This window comes from Sorex fumeus, unplaced genomic scaffold (genome assembly GCF_029834395.1).
Source record: "Sorex fumeus unplaced genomic scaffold, SorFum_2.1 ptg000128l, whole genome shotgun sequence".
NCBI classification, from domain to species: domain Eukaryota; kingdom Metazoa; phylum Chordata; class Mammalia; order Eulipotyphla; family Soricidae; genus Sorex; species Sorex fumeus.
In genome coordinates this window covers 12,210,962-12,232,427 of record NW_026606185.1, presented here as the reverse complement: position 1 = coordinate 12,232,427, position 21,466 = coordinate 12,210,962, and the positions used below count along the sequence as shown (strand labels likewise).

The 21,466-nt window shown below is 40.6% G+C and overlaps 1 protein-coding gene across 1 annotated transcript in view; it reads left to right on the top strand.

The window, feature by feature from the left end:
- Positions 1 to 21,466, top strand: part of ABCA13 (ATP binding cassette subfamily A member 13) — a 461,928-nt gene that overhangs the window by 82,331 nt on the left and 358,131 nt on the right. The window contains exons 13-14 of the mRNA XM_056138421.1: positions 6,405 to 6,607; positions 8,180 to 8,319. Coding sequence (XP_055994396.1) covers positions 6,405 to 6,607; positions 8,180 to 8,319 — 343 coding nt within the window. The remainder of the gene's footprint in view (positions 1 to 6,404; positions 6,608 to 8,179; positions 8,320 to 21,466) is intronic.

The window sequence follows — 21,466 nt, the reverse complement described above, 5'->3', positions numbered from 1 at the left end:
AAGCTACGGAGAGTATCTCACCCACATGGCAAAGCCTGTCAAGCTCCCCGTAATGCATTCAATATGCCAAACACAGTAACAACAATTCTCATGATGGAGATGTTACTGGGCCCACTCGAGCAAATCAATGAACAACGGGAGTACTGTGACCGTGAGGTCCATCCTGAGATGGTGGAGTCAGGCTGGGGGTATGGTGGTGATTTTGGATTGTGGAAGCAAATGGCTACTGGGGGCTCTGCTTGGGCAGGCAGAGGCCAACCTTCCCCCCTCCGATTTAACCCAGTCTGTTCAGCCATGAGAGTGTCCAAGATTCCTGTGGTTTTTGGTCTCTTTCAAGACTTATTTATGGGTCTTTGAGATAAGGCCAATAAATGAGTTTATATAGCTGAGACGGAGGTGATTTGTGGGCATGGCTCCCACATACCTAACTTTTGACCATTTAATTTCTTGGTAAACTTGGTCCCAAGTTGTTGGGGTCCGGCCAAAGGCACATTGGCAATTTTGGGGTGTCAGGAAGTCTGAAGACACCATTAGACTGCTGATGCACTCGCCCCACATGTACAGGTTGCCCTGTTGGCAGCATCATACCTCCTCAAGTTGGCTTTTAGAGGGTCTCTCCCAAGTTGCACAGCTGGGATTTTCTACCTACGTGAAAGTCCTTTCCTAGTGTGATTGGCAAATGACAGAGTTAGGAGTAGTTGTTTGTCTTCTTTGATATTCCTTTTCTGGCCTTTTCTCCTGTTGGAGCTTCTCTCAGAGAGGGATCCAGCTTTCTCTAGGTCTGTGCTGGCACTAGCTCTTTTCAGGCCTTAGTTTCTATGCTTACAGGGTGGGTTTTTGCAGCCTTGAGGCTATTAGTTTTATTACTTCCCAGGAATTCATTGCCATGGGGGCCCTTCCCTAACTATCTGCCTGCCTGCCTGATTCATATTCTCTCCTAGAGATTTTACCACCCTAAATCTTTAGGGAGAAAATGGGTAAAGGTCTGTCTTCTGGACCTTCTTCATGCTGACAGAGGACTGTAGACCATGCCTACATAAGGGGTGAAGTCCCATGCTACCTTAGCTTTACTGGGGCACAGACAATGATTCATTGCATTTCTGACTTGTCTATCAAAAGTATGGAAAGAAAGAAGAACATAATTAGAACTGCCACAGTTACGGTCACGGTCCTCCCATTGTTCATCGATTTGCTCAAGCGGGCCCAGTAACGTCTCCATCATGAAACTTGTTGTTACTGTGTTTGGCATATCGAATACATCACGGCTAGCTTGCCAGGCTCTGTCATGCGGGCGAGATACTCTCGGTGGCTTTCCAGGCTCTCCAAGAAGGGCGGAGGAATTGAACTCGGGTCGGCCATGTTTGGCCGCTTGTAAGGCAAATGCCCTACTGCTGTGCTATCGTTCCAACCCAATTAGAACTGTAAGAGGAATTAAATGTCTTTTCTCTGTCCTTGTGATGACAGAGTGGTTTGCTGTTTTAGAAATACTCTCTTTGGGATGATAAGACAGATGTTAATCAACAGCAACAACAACAAAAACAAAACAGCATAGTTCTATACCTATTTTTATGATTATTAGGACAAAAAGTAAAAATTTCTTAATCATCAGCTTTTTTGATAGAAAAATGCTCATGTCCAGATACTCTTATGAACATGAAAACACCAGGCTATTCACTTACATTGGACTTGGTAATAGAGATATTTGATGAGAGAGCAATAGTTTCTTATGAAGATTTATGAGTTCTTGAATAGCTGAGCAATCTGCTCCTTGAAATGGAGACATCCACCAGAACAAATGAGGTACTAGATTGGGGCAGAAGTCACATACCTAGCATGAACTTTAATTTTCTTCTCCATCCAGGTAGACCTACTACAGAAACTTTTTAGGCCTGTTTCTGTAAAATGCATACCGATAATTATTACTAGGAGCAATTTTGGATAAACAGACATGATACATAGTTCTTGTTGTTTTTGATACATAGTTCTTGTTGTTTTAAGAAAACTATTCCCTAGTTTTCTTAAAAAAGAAGTTTTTCTAGTTCTTGATGGGTTCATAGGAGTTTGTTTATTTGTGCTCTATCAGGGTTTTGTAACTGGCTTGTGTGTATAGAATGGATTTTATTCTAGATAGATGAACCCAGCTAGAATTTCCATTAAATTTCACAACTGTGGGAGAGCTCAAGAAAACTTGGTAAAGACCATTCCTTTTAGGCAGCAGTTGATCTGAAGGAGATCCACCCTTCCAAGGTTTGTGTAGACCCAATTACCAGGTAATTCTTTATTTGGGTGAGGCAAAACAGCATTTTAATATTCCTGAATTACCTGCTGTAATTGTCCCAGACTAACAACACACTCAGTTCTAAACTTTTTGTGTCCAACAAGCTTAAAATGTTTGCCAAAAATAAAATAAAATTAAAAAAAAGTGGACCTGCTATATGGACTGAATATGCCCAGCGAAAGGGCCAGCAGCATCACCCTCACCCCACCACTACAGTTATGCCAGGCCAGCAGCAACACTCCACCACTTCATAACCATTCTCTGCAGAGATGACAATCTGTGAATAGTTTCAGGCTGAGAACTCTGGTGTGAGTTTCAGACATGGGTGCTGCCACAGTTGCTGTCATGTGAATTCATTGGCCCAGACATAGAACTGGGCCAATTGCTCCCACAGTTGCTGCCATGTGAATTCATTGGCCCAGACATAGAACTGGGCCAATGATTGCATACATGGCTGAGAAACGCATCCTAAACTAGCAAATTACTTAATAAATTCTTAAAGGTAAAGGTAAGGTAAAGGCCCTCCCGTTGATCGTTGATTTGCTCGAGCGGGCCCAGTAACGTCTCCATTGGAGACTTTGTTGTTACTGTGTTTGGCATATCGAATACTCTCCGTAGCTTGCCGTGCTCTCCGAGAGGGGCGGAGGAATCGAACTCGGGTTGGCCATGCTGACCCCTTGTAATGCGAACGCCCTACCGCTGTGCTATCGCTCCAGCGACCAACTTAGTACCATGTAACATTAAAAAATGTACTGAAGGTGCTAAGAATAGAGAAGAACAAATATTTTGCTTCACTCACAGTAAGATGCAATATTATAGTAGAACATACAATTTAATAACAATAGTATGTTTACTTCATTCAGTCTGTTGAAAACTTTAATTTCCTTTGGCTTTTTAAGTGTTCCACTATCTAAGAATATTGAGTCTGGACCATCTATCTGATATCTTTTTTTCTACAGACCTCACCAAAAAGTATTAGAAGAATTCTGAGGATATTATTTAAAGAGCTTCTCATAACAATACAGTTTGACTATACAGTTTCTTTCCTTAAAACACCTCAAACCTTATACATATTCTTTACCATTCATTCTGTTCTGTAAATTTTGTTCATTTTAATTCAGAATCAATCTACTTTTAACAGAATTCCTTTCTTTTCCTCCAATGATCATATCTCCATATATTACCTTTATTACATAAAAGACACACATATACTCCTTTTAATCACATCCCACAGATTTAACTTTCTTATTCTATTGAACTATGTACAGTGTGATCTCTCGAGAGATTTTGGTCAGGATGTTAATCATTGTCTCATTTACTATGACAAAATTTTACTCTACAGTACTTATTAAAGTTATTTTGCAGACCTCTCTGAATAAAAGCATTAGATCAGTTCTGTAGATGCTCAAAGGCTTTAGGATACAGTCAAATATTAAAACACATACTACACATGACAAAAAGTTTTCTCTGCAGTATGAGGTAACCAGAACATACTTGTCCTTAAGAGTCTTATCCTTAGAACATTGATTTCTAGAAAAATTACAGATACTACAGGTTTAAACACTCATATCCTGGAACAGCAAGGAATTGACACTTGTGGATAAAATTATTTTAATGTCAAGACTAGGTTTGATAGTTGGTGAAACATATTCTTTCTATGTTTTTGCCTAGGATGCAGTATTACCATTGCAGAACACTAGGTAGGATTGCAGGCTTGCTTTTTTTCTTTTTTTCTTTTTCCACTTTTTTTTTTGGTCACACCCAGTGATGCTCAGGGATTGCTCCTAGCTCTGCACTCAGGAATTACTCCTGATAGGCAGTGCTTGGGGGACCATATCGGATGTTGGGGATCAAGCCTAGATCAACCGCATGCAAGGCAAATGCCCTACCCGTTGTATTATCACTCTGGCCCTGGATTGCAGGCTTTCAAGCAATTCGTAGTAAAAGTGAAATATGTTAAAATTTCCCATGTTGCTACTAAAAAGTAAATAATATTTATATCTTAGGATATGGTTTTCCTCTGTATTGCTATTTTTGTCTTCTTAATATACTGTAAAAATGAAGCCAATTAAATGAAACTATAAATTATGTCATGATGAAAAGGAAAAGCAGTCATGCGACCTCTTATACCCTAGCCCACTGATGTAACTAAAGTAGCACACATTTGTTTGGTTTTAACATACTTGCTTGGATTCTCTTATATACGGGCTTAATTTGCTCCAGAATGAAATACAACAACCTTCATACACTTCCCTCTTACTGAGGTGGGAAGATGCTCTCTGGTGGGGTGGGTGTTTGAATATTATTTGTAATGAACTATTGTGAACTACTTATAAAAATAAAATGTATAAAAATTGCAAAAAAGGGATATTAACTTGTGGATGGTTGAAGACAATTATTCCTTTACTAGAACTTATTCTATTTGTGGGAAGGGTCTAAAAATGAAGACAATGTTTAACTAAGAAAAGGAGATAAGAAGAGTATATGGCTCAGAATCTGGAAGACTTCCCAAATGAGTCATAAATCTGTGAAAAATCCTTTATTGGGACAGAAGAATTTGGGCACAGATGCTAGGCAAATAAAGTATACAAAGAGTAAACACAGAAATAAAAAAAAAGCTTTTACTTTTTTACATGCAGTTTTCCTTGCTTTGGTTGATGGAAAAATAATTTTTGTATAAACGTTCCTGATGTAAAGTTCAACTCAAATATAGTTAGGCTATAAAAGCCTAACTCAGACACTTCACAGAACAGGAACTTAGGAGGAACTATTATTGGTCAGTACATGTATAAATTTTATATATACAAGATAGTAATTTTCATGTGATTGAGTCATTTAACAGATCACTTTAAGCTCATAGGTAAGGTAAAGGTAAAGGCCCTCCCATTGATCATCGATTTGCTTGAGCGGGCCCAGTAACGTCTCCATTGGAGACTTTGTTGTTACTGTGTCTGGCATATGGAATACTCTCGGTAGCTTGCCTGGCTCTCCGAGAGGGGCGGAGGAATTGAACTCGGGTCGGCCATGTTGGCCTCGTGCAAGGCAAACGCCCTACCCGCTGTGCTATCGCTCCAGCCCTAAGATCAAAAGAAAATATATATTATTATTACTCATGATTCTGTTAATATTTTTTTCCGAATATCTCTCTTGTATTTGTGATCAGAATATGGTGGAAGTGGAATCTGGATATTTAACTGTGATACCAGGGTGACTGAACCTGTTTTTCTCAGATAAAGTCTCAGTTATCATGACCTCTTCATGGACTCTTCACGCAGGGTCATCACATGGGTTTTGTGGAAAGAAAGGGAGTTGGGACTGCTGTTCTTTTCAGAGGAGAAGGAGTAGGACTGCAATGGGAAGTTGTTACTTTTGCAGCATTTGTCCTGAGCCACAGTCCATCGTCATTGATTATGGAATAGAAAGACTAAAAGTGGAGTGTGACTGTCGGAGGTTTCACAGATTAGTCAACACGGTTTAAATGTTTTTCTGTAAAGCTGATTTCAAGACTTTATTTTGTGATTTGTGCACTCAAATGAGCAATAATTAGGCTATAAGATGATATAACAAAGAAATCATTTATTGAAAAAAGGAGTCATGATTCAGGTCTTCAACCAGGGTGTGATCCACCAGGGTGCAGATATAGTGTAATATTCAAGGAGAGAAAATTTTTTGGCCAAAAAGTTTTAGTCATTTGTTGGAAACTTTTGGATTGGCTCACTGGAGTCTCCAGAGAGTAAATAAATTGAATTATGTATATTTTGAAATAGTCATATACTAAACTTGCTATTGATTTAACAATTTACTATTAAGAAGAGACCAGCTCTTTCACGAGGGGAAGTGAGTAAGTGGATGTTCCTTTGTGATTTTCACCAGGAACTTTTCATTTAGGAATTACAACACGGCAGCTTACAGTCAAAACAGTCTATTTGATTCAAAGTAGGTTGCACACCAGTAAAAATTCAATTCTAGGAATATCACTTAGATGATCACAGCTTGTAATACATAGTTCAAAATCAATGCTTGTGAAGTGAAGCAGATATCAGGGGTAATCACATCGTAATTTTATGTATAACAAGTAATTTTTTTCCTATTAAGGATGATCTTTTAACTTTTATTTCTTATTAAGGATTATCTGTTGCAAGAGGTCATTACTAGGCACACAAATAAACCATTTTCAATACCTAAAGAATCAAGCTGGGAGGAACTAGAGGCGCAGCTGTTGGAAATCAGTTTTTCCTGTTCAAGGCTCTTCCACATACTGGGAGCAGAAGTCTTAGCTAAGAATAGCACCTTTTCTGTTGACTGCAAGGACCAGCTTATTTCCACAGTGTAAGTACATATTTGGTAGAAAACTCTGAAATAAATGAAACCTACAAATTGCGTAACAATAAATCTTTATGTGTTTGTGTAACAATAAATCTGTATGTATTTTGTAGTTAGCTCCTTTTATATCTAGGATCGAAAGATTCAACTAGTCTTCAACTTGGCTGAAAATACTGAATGATAGAAAACAAAAAAAAAGTGTATATAAATAGTATATGAAAAAATTCATGTAGTTCAAAATCATGTGTATAGGCATGACTATTATATTTCTAGTGAATGCAAAATAGAAATATTTAATTTTATTTAAAAAATCACCCTATTTGGAACTACTGGAAAACATTTACAAAAATTTAAGCAGTTCATTTGAATTCTGATTGTTGTTACAACTTTTCACAAAAATCTAGGTTCCTTGCTTTGCTCAAGGTGCGAATTTGATTTCTTTCCCTTCCTTCCTTCCTTCCTTCCTTCCTTCCTTCCTTCCTTCCTTCCTTCCTCCTCCTTTTCTTTCTTTCTTTCTTTCTTTCTTTCTTTCTTTCTTTCTTTCTTTCCCCCCCCTCCCTCCCTCCCTCCCTCCCTCTCTCTCTCTCTCTCTCTTTCTTTCTTTCTTTCTTTCTTTCTTTCTTTCTTTCTTTCTTTCTTTCTTTCTTTCTTCTTTCTCCTTCCTTCCTTCCTTCCTTCCTTCCTTCCTTCCTTCCTTCCTTCCTTCCTTCCTTCCCTCCCTCCCTCCCTCCCTCCCTCCCTCCCTCCCTCCCTCCTTCCTTCCTTCCTTCCTTCCTTCCTTCCTTCCTTCCTTCCTTCCTTCTTTCCTTCCTCTATCTTTTGAATTTTTGAGGTGATGGCACACACCTGGCAGTGTTCAGTAAATACTTCTGATTCTGCACTCAGGGGTCACCCCTGATGGGCTTCCTGGGCATATTGGGGATTGAACCTGAATTGAATACATACAAGGAAAACCCTGTGTGAATATGATTGAAGTTTTAAAACTTATATTATGCAAAATTCTCACATTAACTAGCAGTATGCATTTCCCTTTCAGAAGTATTTCTCCAAAAATTTGTCTTGTTTTTCACTTAATGAGAGTGAATTAAGTTTGAGATCAACTACCAATCCTTAGCTACTGGGGAGTGCATGTAAAATATGCCACATAGGGAATGTGATTTGCTGCAAAGCTAATTTCATACTGTAAAATTTAAATTTGAGCTTTCCTCTTTTTCAATATGTTAAGTATTTCCATGAAAGGTTTCTCTTCCTTTCCAAACCAGGGTAGGAGAATTAATAAGCAAAGCACTCATGCTAAGAAAACTATAGAATATCAGACATTTGTATGTTTTTATATTTAGATGAGATTATCTGTCTTCTGAAAATTATTTTTGGGGTGTGAGCATACCCAGCAGAAGTAGTGCTTGGAACTACTATCCCTGTTGGTGGTTTCTCCCACAGTATTTGTGGGTCCATTTGGTGCTGGGGGTCAAGAATCCTGTATCTAAATAAAATTGTCAGTCTGTTGAGCTCTATCTCTTACCCCTCTGAAAATCTTTTACTAAAATTTAGTTATCTCTGAATTATTCTTGATTGCAGGGTACGTTATGTACTTGAAAAATCAAAGTTGTTCTTAGAACAAACACACTGCTGGAAAGTCTTCATAGGATTTGTCAGGACAACTTGTGAAATGACTCAGTATGTGAATAGTCAACAAGATTTCCAGAATAATCTGTTTGGTAAGTTGCTATTCTTAGCCAAATAAGCACTTTCTCTATTTAGCACAGAACTATTTCTCCTAAAAGACAATTTTATTTAATGAAGTGACGCTTACAACGGAGGCTGTCCATACATGATCTACCATTTTATCAATATTTTGTTTAGTCCCTAGCACAGCGGGTAGGGCGTTCGCCTTACACGCAGCCAACATGGCCGACCTGAGTTCGATTCCTCCGCCCCTCTCGGAGAGCCCGGCAAGCTACCGAGAGTATTCGATATGCCAGACACAGTAACAACAAAGTCTCCAATGGAGACGTTACTGGGCCCGCTCGAGCAAATCGACGATCAACGGGAGGGCCTTTATCTTTTACCTTTTACCTTTGTTTAGTCCAGTCAGCTATTATAAGGCTGACCACAAATCCTAGTTAAAAGGATCAGCTTATTCTAGCAGAGAACTTTTACTCTCTGATTTTGATAATTTGCAGTTACATTTGCAGACTGATTTTGACCTGAAGAGGCAAGATTTGCAGCCTATAGATGCTTTTCACTAAACTTCGCATAATGCTCACCTGCACACTGAGAAAATTCCTGTGTGCAGAGCCAGGAGTAACCTCTGAGCACCACTGGGTGTGACCCCCCCAAAAAAAAACAAAAAGAAAAGAAAATGGTCTTTTATGAATTTATATTCTCAGTTTTATGGCCAGCTTTTTATAGCAAAAATATGTAAGTTATGAATTTTATAAACTTACTCATGGGCAGTCATCATGCTTGACCAAGCCATATATTACCAATTTTTATCTTTGTACGAATGTTTATGTATCTATGGCACTAACTTTTCTAACTCTTTCTGGCAAAAAATGATGTCAATTTTCATCTTTCCCTGGAAAGTATATTCTAACCTGGTTTTCTAAAAGGTTCGTATTGAATACATTCCTTGAGTTTAACTGATATTCCTTGGAACACCTGAGTCATTGATTTAGGAGCCGGAGGTCAGATTAGGGGTTTCTGTTCCTTCTCTGTGGATATGTCTACCTAATCTTCTTCCATCCTTCTTCCTTAAACTACTGCTTTTGAAGGCTGCTAGAGAACTGTTTTCTGTCTCTTAGTCACAAATCTAACTGTCATAGTTCATATTGAGTATAGTAATCAGTTGGTTTCCCTCCCCCCGTTAGGCTGTTGTATTATGGATATGAGTGAAACCATAAGCAATCATCCTTTAATTAGCATAATCACTTCATGATTGTTTTCCCAAAGACACAATTGAATATATATATATACACACACACACACACACATATATATATATATATATATATATATATATATATATATATGCATATACAGTGATCATTGATGTCAAGTGAGGGGTGCGGCAGGGTGATACCATTTCACCGAAACTCTTCAGTGCCACCCTCGAGAACATCATGCGACGACTAGAATGGGAAGGAATGGGAGTGAAGATAGATGGTCGGCAACTACACCACCTCCGCTTTGCTGATGACATTGTTTTAATAACACCAAACATCAGCCAAGCAGCACAAATGCTGGCCGACTTTGACCGTGAGTGTGGAAAGGTAGGACTACAGCTGAATCTTACGAAGACAATGTTTATGAGAAACAGCCTCGTTCCTGACGCCCCATTCGCTCTCAATGGAATGACCATCTCCAAATGCAACAGCTATGTGTACCTAGATCGAGAGGTCAACATGACAAATGACCTGGCACCCGAGCTGTGCAGGAGGAAGAGAGCGGCTTGGAACACCTTCAAGAACGTCAAAGAAATAGCTAAGAGGACGAAGAACCTCTGGCTCCAGGCACATCTCTTTGATTCCACTGTTCTTCCTGCATTAACATATGCCTCAGAGACCTGGGCCCTACGCAAACAAGATGAGAACGCTATTCAGGTCTCCCAAAGAAGAATAGAAAGAGCTATGCTTGGAATATCACGTTTCACTTAAATGAGAGAAAGAATCCGGAGTTCTGACATCCATCGATGATCAAGAATCAGGGATGCTGTCTCATTTGCCAAGGTGTCAAAAATCAGATGGGCTGGTCACGTAATGAGATTTAAAAATGACCGCTGGACTAGAGCTGTTACCGACTGGATTCCACGGGATGTCAAAAGACCGCGTGGCCGCCCACCTACCAGATGGTCAGACTTCTTCGTCAAGATCATGAACGATTGGTTTGAGGCCCTTCATGTTCCCGGAGTGAACAGATGTCATTGGGCTACACTAGCACGCGACAGGGACAAATGGAGGCGTTACTGGCGCCCACTGGAGCAAATCGACGACTAACGGGAAGTTAAGTGATTAAGTGATAAGTGATACAATTTTTATTAGAGTCATGATTTACAAAGGGCTGGAGCGATAGCACAGCGGGTAGGGCGTTCGCCTTACACGCGGCCAGCATGGTCGACCCGAGTTCGATTCCTCTGCCTCTCTCGGAGAGCCCGGCAAGCTACCGAGAGTATTCGATATGCCAGACACAGTAACAACAAAGTCTCCAATGGAGACGTTACTGGGCCCGCTCGAGCAAATCGACGATCAACGGGAGGGCCTTTACCTTTTTTACCTATAGTTTAGTTTTAGGCATAAAATAACTCAGCACCAATCCCTCCACTAGTGTTAACTTCACTCCAACCGTGTTCCCTCCCTCCCCTAAACCACTCCACCCTGCCTGTCAGTCACATTACACAGTCAGTCACGTTACTGCTGTGGTCTAATGTTTTCAGTTTTATTGAATGTGTGTTTAGGGGATATGGCTATACTCCTAACTCATATCAATGGGATAACTGAAGCCCTGATACCTGTTCACCCATTACTTCCTGTTCTCTTTTCCCCTTGATTGCTTTCCTTCTCTGTCCTCTCTAAATGTCGGGGTCAAGGGTGATATAGGTACTCCCCTTTTAATACATTTCCTCATCCAGTATTCTATATTCTACAGATAAGGGAGATCACACTCAGTTTTTCTTCTGTTTACTTTAGTCAACATATTTTCCACTTCAAACCTAGTTACAGCATCACGATCACGATCACGATCACGATCATCCTGTTGTTCGTAGATTGCCTCCAGCAGGCACCAGTATCATCTCCGTCCTAGCCCTGAAATTTTAAAAAGTGCATATTCAATGCTCGTTCAAGGTTAGGAGAATGAGATCCATCACTGTTACTGGTATTTGGCATATTTAGTACGCCATGGGAAGTTTGTCAGTGCGGGCAGGATACTTTTGGTAGTCTGCCAGATTCTCCAAAGTAAGAACGAAATAATAAGATGTCATTTCCGGGAGCTGGGTTTTATAGTCTCTGGGTCTTGGCCATTGATGGAATTACCTGGCGCCGGGAACAGTTGGTGGGTGTGATGCCTGCCTACTGGAAGATGGGGGATCTGGATGGAGGATGCTCAGCCCCGATCAGAGCAGGCTTGGAGATCTCAGCCCTGGGACCCGCCTGCCTGGATTCCTCTGCCAGTTCCTTCATGCATGAGGCTTGCCCGGATGTGTGGAGAGTGGTCTCAGCATGGCTGTGGCTGGTTCCGGAGGTCTTCAGATATTGCATATATTTTTAAAATAATAGAATAATATACTAATTTGTTAGTCTGTTTCAGATAAATGCCTATTGGTATTATTGGATTACACGGAATTTAAAATTTTAAAAGGAATTTCCGTACTATTTTTATGGAGTGCATCAATTTGCATTTTTACCAACTGTATACTAGGTTCCTTTTCCCTCACATTCTCAACAGTAATTATTTTTCCCAATTTTTTTGACATAGACCTTTCTTACTGGTATGCCATTATTTTGACTTTTGTTTCTTTAATAAATGATGTTAACCCCAACCCCCATCACACACACACACACACACACACACACACACACACTCACACGAACATACACACAAACACACACATATTTCTGTGGCTAATGTATGTCTTTTTTGGGTATCTGTCTTTAAATATTTTTTTTGTCTCTTTTCTGATTGGGTTGCTTGCTTTTTCTGCTGTTGGTTGTGAGTTTTTGTAATACATTTTGAATATCAACTCCTTATTAGACAGATTCCGTGCAAATATATTTTTCTCAATTGCAAAGTTGACTTCTTGTTTCTGTGGTATTTTGGTATTTTTTAAATTAAAAAATGGACTTACAAATTTATTGATAGCTGAGTTTTAGGCATATAGTGCTTCAACACCAATCCCACCACCAGTGCCATCTTCCATCCTCTGGTGTTCCCACATTTCTTCCCCACCCCAACTCCCACTGCATGGCCACCTGTTAACTTCACAGGGATTTTACTAAGTTTCAGTTGTTGCATTTTGATCTCATTTTTTCTGTGTTATTGAGTCTGTGTTTTGGATATATGGCTATACCACTCCCCCTCATCACTGGTATACCTGAAGCCCTGATGCCTCTTCACCAATTACTTTCCGTTCTGTTCTCCCCTCTTTGAATTCTTTCCTTTTCTGTCCATATCCTCCCTAAACACTGGGGTCGAGGGTCATCTAGGCATTTTCCTATTTTCCTATTACTACATTTCCTCATCCAGGATTTTTTTTTCTTTTTGGATTATACCTGGCGATGCACAGGGGTTACTCCTGGCTCATGCATTCAGAAATGACTCCTAGTGGTGCTCGGGGGGCCATATGGGATGTTGGGAATCGAACCTGTATCAGCTGTGTGCCAGGCAAACACCCTACTTGCTGTGCTATCACTCCAGCCCCCACATCCAGTATTCTATATATATTTCTTTGGTAGTTTCTAATGCTATGCAAAATATTTTTAATATGTAAACCCATCTGATCTGCTGTAAATAGACTTTTGTGTAAGGTGTGAGATACGGATTTGGATTTAATTTTATACCGATGATTTTCTAATTTTCCAACAAACAGCATTATATGTTGAATAGAGTGTCTTTACTCATTTCATGCTCCAATTCTTTTGTCAAAAATTAGCTGAACAAAAATATGGTTATTTGTCTTTGGATATTTTATCCTGACTCATTGATTAAAGTTATACCTTATTTCTGTACCATGCTATTTTGATCACTACAGCTTAATAGTACTGTTTCAATTTAGATAATAAGATGCTTTCAAGTTTCTTATTTTTCAGTATGACTTTGGCTATTTGACTTTTTTTTTTTTAAATTTTATTGAAACACTGTGAGATAGTTACAAGCTTTCATGTTTGGGTTACAATTACACAATGATCACCACGAGTGCATATTTCCCACCACCAATATACACCACCATCTGTATACCTCCCCTTTCCCACCCTCCCCCTGATTTCATGGCAGGCAATATTCCCCATATTCTCTCTGTATTTTGGGACATTATGGTTTGCAATACAGACACTGAGAGGTTATCATAATTGGTCCTTTATTTACTTTCTGCACACATATCCCATCCTAACCAGTTCCTCAAGCCATCATTTTCTTAGTTATCCCTTTTCTATTCCAGCTGCCTTCACCCCTTTGCTCATGAGGCAGGCTTCTAGCTATGGAGCAATCTACCTGTCCTGTGTATCTACTATCCTTAGGTGCCAGCCTTATGTTATGTTGTTTTATACTCCACAAATGAGTGCATTCCTTCATGTCTGTCCCTCTCTTTTACTGGAATGGCCACTAGTCCAGCCTTTCTGGAAAACAATATGGGCAGTCCTTCAAACACTAGAAATTGAGCTTCCACATGACCCCGCAATATCACTTCTGGGAATATATCTCGAGGATGAAAAAAAGCAGAGTAGAAATGACATCTGTACCTATATGTTCATTGTAGCACTGTTCACAACAATCAAAATCTGGAAAAAACCCAAGTGCCCTAAAACAGATGACTGGTTAAAGAAACTTTAGTACATCTACGCAATGGAATACTATGCAACTGTCAGGAGAGATGAAGTTATGAACTTTGCTTATATTTGACTTTTTATAATTCCATACAAACTTTATTATTGACTGTTCTGTTTAGGTAAAATAGTAATCTTAAAATAACTATTTCTCCAATACATAAGCATGGAAGATATTTCCATTTCCTAAGGTTTCTTCTATTTCTTAAGTGAGTTAAAGTTTGATAGTATTGATTGTCCACCTCTTTTATTGGGTTGATTGCTCGGTTTCTGATGTTTATGAAACTATTTTATTTACTTATCTATTTAAAAAATATTTATTGAATCACTGTGAGAACAGTTACAAAGTTTTCATGTTTGAGTCTCGGTCATACAATTATCAAACACCCATCCCTTCACCAGTGCAAATTTTCCACCACCAAAAACCCCAACATACCGCCATCCCACCCCTACCACTACCTGTGTGGCAGATAATTTCCACATTACTCACTCTTTACTTTGATAACATTCAATATTGCGACACCAGTCCCACCATTATTTTTGGAATTTCCCCCCAACAATCAGACCTGCTGAAAAGGCAACATTAGACAAATTGTTTTCTAATGCTGACTATGAATACCATATGATGTTGTGTGGCTTCTGAACGATCTTAGAATTCTAAAATTTTAATAATTTGGCCATTAAGGAGCTTAATCAGTAGCAAGGGAATCATTCATGGCCTCACCTCAGGGTCTTGTGAGGGGAAAGGGGGGGAGGTGAAGGACCGCTCCTCCCTATTCCATGAGTCCCGGCGTGTGTCATCACTGCTGGCCCCTATCTGGATTTTCCAATGAATTCTGGAAGGTGGTGGCCGCTGTGATCATCAGGGAACAGGCAGAGGGACAGCACCTGCTCCTATCTGGGATGACCTGGCAAAGGTGGCCTAATGCAAAGTCTGGAGGCATTTCTGCCAAGAGCCACTTGGTTCCGAGATTCATTTCTGTGTCTCTTATGGAAACTATTCAAATGGGATAAACACTTTGATCTCTTTTTCTTATGATTAACTACTTGTGTATATTCATATAATGGTTTTTGAGTATAAATTTTGTAGTCAGCTACATTGTTGTACTTATTGTATCTAAGAATATTTTTGGTAGACTATTTAGAGTCTCTTATGTATATTATTATGTCATCTGCAAATAGTGGTGACCACTTCTTTTCCAATATAAATCCCTTTGATTTTTTTCTTGCCTAATTAATGTTTCTAGGACTTTTATATTATAGTGAATAAGAGTGGAGACAGTAACGTTCTAGCCTGTACCTAATATCAGCGGGTTTTCAGTTTTTTACCTCTAATAATGATGCTGTCTGTGGACCTGTTAAAACTAGGCTTTAGTGTCTTGAGAAAGGTTCCTTGAATACCTTTTTTTTTTTTTTTTGTTTTTGCTTTTTGGGTCACACCCGGCGATGCTCAGGAGTTACTCCTGGCTCATGCACTCAGGAATTGCTCCTGGCGGTGCTCAGGGGACCATATGGGGTGCTGGGAATCAAACCTGTGTTTGGGTGCTGGGAATCTAACCTATGTCGGTCATGTTGGCTGTGTGCAAGGCAAACGCCCTACCCGCTGTGTTATCGCTCCAAGCCCCGAATCCCTTTTTTTTGAGGGTTTTTATCATGAATGGATTATGGATCCTGTCAAAAGTATTCTATACATTTTATATGGTTATATAATTTTTATCTTTGATTTTATTTGTGTGGCTATTGCGTTAACCTATTTGCATAAATTGAACAATCCTTTCATCCCTGGGGGGGGGGGAGGAGGGGAATAACAGTTGATTGTGGTATGTGTTTTTTTTAATATATGTTATTGGATTGTTTGCTAAGATTTGTTGAAGATTTTTTCTTAATGTTAATGAGGGAATTTGGATTGAAAAATTTTTTCTAGACGTTTCTCTATCAGCCCTGGAAGTACTATAATTTAGCTTTATAGAAGTTTCTAGGATTCCTTTTTCTTAAATATTTTGAAAGATATCAAGTAATAACTACAGTAAGTCTACTCTGAAAGTTTGATATAACCATTGAACCATTTCGAACAAGAACTTTTGTGCTTGGGGAGATTCTTATTTACTTCAATTTCCGGACTTGTTATTGACTTGTTCAGTTTTATTCCTTTTTCCTTGCTCAGCCTTGGGAGATTACATGATTCTTAGAATCCATTTCTTGGGAGATTACACAATTTTTAAAAACTTAGATTTCTGAGATGTCTTGTAAATTCTCTTCTTTTGTCCAATTTGTCTTGAAAATGTCTTTCTTTATTCTTGTGAGACTAACTAAAAGCTTGTAAATCTTATTATTTAGAAAAACCAGCTTCCAGTTTTGTTGATATTTTTGTATTGCCTTTTTTATTTCTATATTATTGATTTCTGCTTTTTTTTATTATTTTCTTAATTTTACTACTTTTTTGGTCATTTGTTGATATGTCTCTAGATTTTTGAAGTGTGTGTTAAATTGATTTTCACTTTTTTTTCTCTCTTAATGTAGTGCTTTGTTGCTATAAATTTCCCCCTTAGGATGAATCTTACCATATTTGCAGTATTTGTAGTACTCTTAGTGTGTCATTTCATTCTTTTATTGCTGCATGATATCATGTGGGAGATCACCAGTGATTCTTAAATTAATTTCTTTGTACTTGAGGTTTTTCTTCTCTCTTGGTGCTTTAAGCAGTCTGTGTCTCTTGTTTTTACCATTTTATTATTCTTGGTGAATGAGACCAGTTGTAGTTACTGGTTTTGGCATATCGAATACACAACGGATGGCTTGCCAGGCTCTTCCGTGTGGGCGGAATACTCTCGGTAGCTTGCCAGTCTTTCCGAGAGGGATAGAGGCTTTTGGGTGACCTCTAGTCACCCTTGTAGGTGTTACCATATTTGAACCCTATCAAATATGGTATCACAATTATAGAAGATGGGTATTTAGTGTCTTATGATGTGTCGCATGGCCGCAAAGTGGCCGCACGGGTCCAGAAAGCATCCTGGAGTGTGGCGACGGCTGGGTAGTGGAGGTAGTGTCCATAGTGGAAGTCTGCCAGTGGGGTATTTATCTAGGTAGGGTGGGTCTTCTGTGCGCAATCCAATCCCTGGGTGGTTGATGGAAGCAGATAGGGCAGGGTAGGGTGGGGCTCCTGGTTAGAATCCCTTTGTCACCTGTGGTTGGTGGGAGCAAGCAGAGAAACTCTGTTCCTGGGTCTGCCGAGCTGGAGTCCAAGTCTCAGGGAGTTCCGCTTATCTTGTTCTGTGGGTCTTCAGTCGTGCGTGAGTCATGGCCGGAGCTGCCACGCGGGTCCGGAAAGCATCCTGGAATGTGGCGACGGCTGTGGTTGGTGGGAGCAAGCAGAGAAACTGTTCCTGGGTCCGCTGAGCTGGAGTCCAAGGTCTCAGAGAGTTCCGCTTATCTTGTTCTGTGGGTCTTCAGTCGTGCATGAGTCTTGGCCGGAGCTGCCACGCGGATCCGGAAAGCGTCCTGGAGTGTGGCGACGGCTGGGTAGTGGAGGTAGTGTCATTTACCTGACCCTGAAGGCTTCACTGACATGGCAGCACTGAGAAGGATGAGAAAGGAGAGGCCGACAAAATCTCAAGGCCGAACTAGGCTGCCACAACGAAGGAAGACAAAAATGATCGCCTGTACTTTCAATGCACGTACGCTAGCATCAGATGCATCCATCGAGGACCTGATGGTACAAGCGCGAATGATCAAGTACGACATCATTGGTCTGACCGAGACAAGAAGGCACCAATCTCATCATGCCGTTTTCGACACTGGAGAAGAATTGTTCCTCGGAACATGCGATAAAAGAGGTGTTGGAGGCGTCGGTGTCCTTGTCAACACAAACTTGGCCATGAGCATTGATTCATTTGAATGCCTAACAACCCAAATCGGACGTTTACATTTGAATAGATGTGGCTCACTGCCTGCAGTTTCTATCTTCGTTGTCTACGCACCAACATCTCATTATGATGAAAGAGAAATCGAGACGTTCTACATGGAGCTGAAGAAGTTCTATAAAGAAGACCACACCTTCTACAAGATCATTGTGGGCGATTTTAATGCCAAGATAGGACCGAGAAGATCAGCTGGAAAACTTCACATTGGGACCCATGGCCTAGAATGGAACGAACAGGGTGAGAGACTGTCTGAGTTCATCATGTCGACCAGGACCATCCATGGTAACGCACAGTTCCAGAAGGCAGAATCTAAACGATGGACATGGGAGTCTCTCGGTGGACGATTTCACAATGAAATAGACCAAATCATATTCAATCGACGGTTTTGCCTGACCGATGTCACTGTTGTCCCAAAATTTCGAACGGGATCAGACCACCGTCTCCTTCGTGCAAAATTCTACTTCACAGAGCGGGGAGAAAGGGCTGCAAAGTTCAAAAAGAGAACTCCCAGAATGTCCACCAACTGGGAACTCTTTGGCACTATTGCGGCAACATAGGAAGATGCCATTGTTGACAACATAGGTGAGGAATATGATCGACTGGTTCAGCACCTCCATAAATGTGCGAGGAACGCCAAGAGAGAGATAGCCACAAAAAAAGCCTGTCTTCGAAAACTCTTGAGCTAATTCGCCAGCGTGGTTTGGCACATGCCTCAGGCAACCACAAGCTAATGTCCGAGCTCGCAAAGCAGTGCAGAGATGCGATCAAGGAAGACCTCAAAGAGAGAAGAGCAGAAGTACTGGTAGATGCGGCAGAAGCTGTGAAAAGTATTCGTAATGCCCGCCTGTCCTTCGCCAACTACAAGACCAAGATGACTGCCCTCCGACGTCCTGATGGATCCATCACGTCCTCCAGAACGGCAATGGAGAAGATTGTCCATGACTTCTACTCAAATATCTTCGATAGCCATGTCCACTTGCCGACATACCAAATTCCATAGGATGGATATGTCCTTCCCAACGTTCTCCCTTCCGAAATCCGACACACCATTTTGTCGGTAAAGAAACAAACAGCACCCGGCCCAGACAAGGTCAGACCTGAACCCATGAAGAACCTGCCGTCAGTACTCATCAATACACTGGCTTGGCTCTTCAGTCGCTACCCGTCTGAATGCAAGGTTCCGTCCCAATGGAAAATCAGTAGGACTGTACTACTGTTCAAGAAGGGAGACATCCATGACATTGGCAACTATCGCCCGGTCTGCCTATTGTTTGTCATCTACAGGTTGTTCACTCGAGTCATCCTAAATAGGATTGGCAGAACACTAGATGAAGGACAACCATGCGAGCAAGCCGGGTTCTGCAAAGGATTCAGCACCATCGACCATATCCACACGATAACCAAGCTCATTGAGGTTTCTCGGGAGTTCAAGATGCCGCTCTGTTTAACGTTCATTGATTTGAAGAAGGCCTTTGATTCTGTTGAGATGGAAGCGGTCATTGAAGCCCTAGCCAATCAGGGCATTCAAGCCCAATACATCAAGATCCTTCGTGAGCTGTATTGCGGATTCACTACCAGGATCTCACCATTCTACAAAGAAGTGATCATTGATGTCAAGAGAGGGGTTCGTCAGGGTGATACCATTTCACCAAAACTCTTCAGTGCCACCCTTGAGAACATCATGCGACGACTGGAATGGGAAGGAATGGGAGTGAAGATAGATGGTCGGCAACTCCACCACCTCCGCTTTGCTGATGACATTGTTTTAATAACACCAAACATCAGCCAAGCGGCACAAATGCTGGCCGACTTTGACCGTGAGTGTGGAAAGGTAGGACTACAGCTGAATCTTATGAAGACAATGTTTATGAGAAACAGCCTCTTTCCTGACGCCCCATTTGCTCTCAACGGAAAGACCATCTCCAAATGCAACAGCTATGTGTACCTAGGTTGAGAAGTCAACATGACAAATGACCTGGCACCCGAGCTGCGCAGGAGGAAGAGAGCGGCTTGGAATGCCTTCAAGAACGTCGAAGAAATAGCTAAGAGGACGAAGAACCTCCAGCTCCGGGCACATCTCTTTGATTCCACTGTTCTTCCTGCATTAACATATGCCTCAGAGACCTGGGCCCTACACAAACAGGATGAGAACGCTATTCATGTCTCCCAAAGAAGAATAGAAAGAGCTATGCTTGGAATATCACATTTCACTCAAATGAGAGAAAGAATCCGGAGTTCTGACATCTGTCGACGATCAAGAATCAGGGATTCTGTCTCATTTGCCAAAGTGTCAAAAATCAGATGGGCTGGTCACGTAATGAGATTTAAAGACGACCGCTGGACTAGAGCTGTTACTGACTGGATTCCACGGGATGTCAAAAGACCGTGTGGCCGCCCACCTACCAGATGATCAGACTTCTTCTTCAAGATCATGAATGATCGGTTTGAGGCTCTTCATGTTCCCAGTGCGAACAGATGCCATTGGGCTACACTAGCACGCGGCAGGGACAAATGGAGATGTTACTGGCGGCCGATCGAGCAAATCCACGACTAATGGGAAGTTAAGTGATTAAGTGATTATTCTTGGTGCTGTTTTGTGAATAAAATAGATATATTATTTTTCTTGGAACTCTTCGGGCCTCTTGAATCTGTGCAGAAACTTCCCACTACAGTCTCAAAACTTCCCTTGAGAAGTTCTCAGTTACTTTTTCCACCTTTTCTTCCTTTTTCTCTGTTTCATCTTCAGATATTCCTATAACTCAGATTATTCTCCATATTGTATCCATAAAGAAATTTCTACTACGGAAGGAAATGATAGTGGAGAAAGGCATGAATTTTGGAGTTGGATTAGTTTCAAATTGTGACTCTGCTACTTGTTTGCCAAATGGTTTTGGAAGTTTCAGTATTCTAATGTATAAATAGATAAAACAGTATGAGAATCAAGAGAAGCAACACTGAATCCAGTCTCCGATGTGCAAAGCATAGAGCCATCTATTCTGTCCTATCTCTCATTTGCTTATGTAATTCTGCTACTTCAACTGTAGGGTGATTGATAGCATTCTGATTAATTTACCACTGAAGGTTTAGAGCTTTTATTATGGAGATTGTGGAAATATGGAAGATAAGTAAATATTCCTGATTTTAGTCCTCTTCAAATGTTTACTGAAGTGAAATTCAGGGTCTGAATACACCAGATGACTAGAGGAGCAGTCATCTGTATGGGTGGCCACGGCAAAATGAGAGGCTAAAGTGGGTAGGAATGACTGAATAAAATTTCTTGGGGTTGTCATCAGGAGATTTAAGGGAGACCACCCAGATAAGAGAGAATCAAAGTGAGTAGTATCTATAAATCTCAAGGAAAATAAGGGAGGATCTGGATTAGATCTTTAGTGTGAACAATCTCTTTGCGA